Source organism: Corythoichthys intestinalis, chromosome 22 (assembly GCF_030265065.1).
Source record: "Corythoichthys intestinalis isolate RoL2023-P3 chromosome 22, ASM3026506v1, whole genome shotgun sequence".
In the NCBI taxonomy this organism is placed as follows: domain Eukaryota; kingdom Metazoa; phylum Chordata; class Actinopteri; order Syngnathiformes; family Syngnathidae; genus Corythoichthys; species Corythoichthys intestinalis.
This window is the reverse complement of record NC_080416.1, coordinates 19,207,684-19,210,167: the sequence shown is the minus strand read 5'-3', so window position 1 is coordinate 19,210,167 and position 2,484 is coordinate 19,207,684. Positions and strand designations below refer to the sequence as shown.

At 38.0% G+C, this 2,484-nt stretch overlaps 1 protein-coding gene across 1 annotated transcript; it reads right to left on the bottom strand.

Annotated features, from left to right (window-relative positions):
* Positions 1–357: 357 nt before the first annotated feature.
* med10 (mediator complex subunit 10) lies at positions 358–1,870 on the bottom strand. Its single transcript, XM_057827943.1, has 4 exons — positions 1,641–1,870; positions 1,468–1,551; positions 1,298–1,400; positions 358–811 (listed from the first exon to the last, which is right to left on the bottom strand). Exons 1-4 carry the CDS (start codon positions 1,760–1,762, stop codon positions 716–718), a joined length of 405 nt encoding a protein of 134 aa, XP_057683926.1. The 5' UTR covers positions 1,763–1,870; the 3' UTR covers positions 358–715.
* Positions 1,871–2,484: the final 614 nt, after the last annotated feature.

Below are 2,484 nucleotides of genomic sequence, written 5' to 3'. Positions count from 1 at the left end.
TCACCTCCAGATAGGGTTTTGCTGTTTTAAAAACTTTTTTGAAAGCCCTCCTGTTCAAAATTTTTCTTCCCCCAGAAAATTGAGATTTTAAGCCGTCCAATGATTTATCACACATGCATATCGGACAATTTTGAAAGTTGGCCAAATTGGGGGTCTCAGAGCGGAACTTCAAGTCACCTGAGTGTTTTCCGCCATATATATTTTACTCCACATTGCAATTTTTATGTTATCTTGTGTTAGAATTGCAAAAAGATTAAATATCACACAGCTGTTTCCGTCTTGTAATGAAAAGTTAACCAGTCCAACAATCAGTTTTACCTATAAAACCTTTAATACAAACAGCATACAAATTAAGAGCCATGTTTTCGAGCAGGCCTGAACAAAAAACCTGCCATCACAATTAACACAGCCTGAGCAAATATGCCGCATACAAGTGTTTTCACTGTATGAATTGTTACAAAAAGATATAAATAAGTACCACCGCTTCATGGAGAGTCAGGAGAAGCTTCAGAACACAATTGAGCATTACATATACCCTGCTGATAATGTGGTGTCCATGTGAAAAGGACATGTTTGTCCAGTAGACACATTCCATATAAATGAACTTTTAAAGGAGAAAGAACAGTGTCGGCTCAGTCCTCCTTGGTTCGACCGATGCAAGGCTTAAAAGTCATGGTCACAGGTTGACAGGTCAGGGTGCAAGTGCATGTAGTCGCTAAGAAGGAGCGTCGTCCCCATGTATCGCCTTATATTTGGACATCTCCTCCGGGAAGACTTTGCTGAGCTCAGAGATGAGAAGACTCTTGAATTTCTGCAATAGCACAAGTGACAATATAAGTTATGAGTATCCAATTGTTCTAAAGGGATCCACGGATAGAAGACATGTAATTCTTAAAAGATAAATGTTAGTACGAGTTATAATAATTTGATAATAAAACCCCTCTTAATGTTTTCGTTTTAATAAAATTTGCAAAATTTTAATCCAAAAAATTATCGAGTAGGTCACCATTTTTATTGATGTGATTATTAATATTCCGCCGGGGTTCAAATTGGAAGGGCAGAACCAACGACATAATTATGTAGTTAAAGAGTTACACTGTGGAAGTCTGGCAGCGTGTCCATGTGATGTCACCGCCCTGCGACGTCAACAACTATGGCGACCTACTAGTTATTATAATTTTACAAATTTTATTAAAACGAAAACATTAAGAGGGGTTTTAATATCAAAATAGATATAAGAACTACATGTCTTTCTATCCGTGGATCCTTTTAAGACATCCACTAAGTTACTCTTTACCGTCAGGGTATCAATTTTTCCTTTAACTTGCTCATTGCGGGCCAGCGCTCTCTCCAAACACTCTTTAGTGTATAACTGAGGATTTCGGCCTTGGTCAATATATCTGAAAAATAGAAGATATGGGTTATAGGCACATGTAAAAGCACAATAATACTATAATCAAAACTTACTCAAAGACTTCCAATGGCACATTGATTTCATTCAACTGTTGACGGCACTTCTCGATGTCTTGCAGTCCAGTTATCATTAAATTTCTGTTAAAAAAAAAAAAAAAAAAGTAATCCATACAGTTTATTCCAAGTAACTTGAATGTTTACAAGGCATCAAATAAAACCAGACTCACAGTTTTTGGTTGAGTCCCGCTTGACTGGTGGACTGGAAGTCGCTGACTATAATTCCGAGCTGCCGAATATTTTCCACAAACTTCTCGAGATGCTCCTCGAGGTTTTCATTTTTATCCGCCATCTCAATGTTGTCCTATAGAGAAAAAATGGCTTCAAATGTTGGCGTGTGTCAAAACACTTGCTGCTTTAGCGCTAGCCACGGAGGTTAACGTAGCTATAGCACAGTTATGCTTTACGGCAACGAACCAGCCAATCCGGGCGAGGATCTCTCTTGTTGTCATGGTGACCACCAATGACTGAGTGTCGTTTTCTGCTTCAAACGTCGTGTTGCCGGAAATAAAATAACTCAGTATCAAAAACAGTATCTAACCTGAGATTAATAAAATAGTAAATAATAATAAAATAATGGTGTTTTTGTAGAGAAGATACACATTGTATCACGAGAACATATCTACTAGCAATTTCTGAAATGGAAATGACGACGCTCCCTTCGCAATAAAGGCTTCGTTCCCCACTACGTCACAACGTTGCATTAAACGTAATAAAGTGTATTAATACACAACGAATCATGACTTTTATATTCTTTGTCGTTTCAAATTACAATATCAGGCATGTTGAAGAAATGCGATTCTTTTCCAAATGAGCGTTGTTTCTCTCGTGGATGAAATACCTACATTCTACAAATGCACGGGTTATGCACATTTCATGTGATTTGGCGCATTATAATTGGCGTGAAATGTATTCGATGCAAAATATATCGTCACAGCCCGTGACGAGTTTTACTTTGAAATGCGTCTTTCAGGGTGAGGGCATGTGGGCTGAGCGCATAAGTGCTTCTGCTTA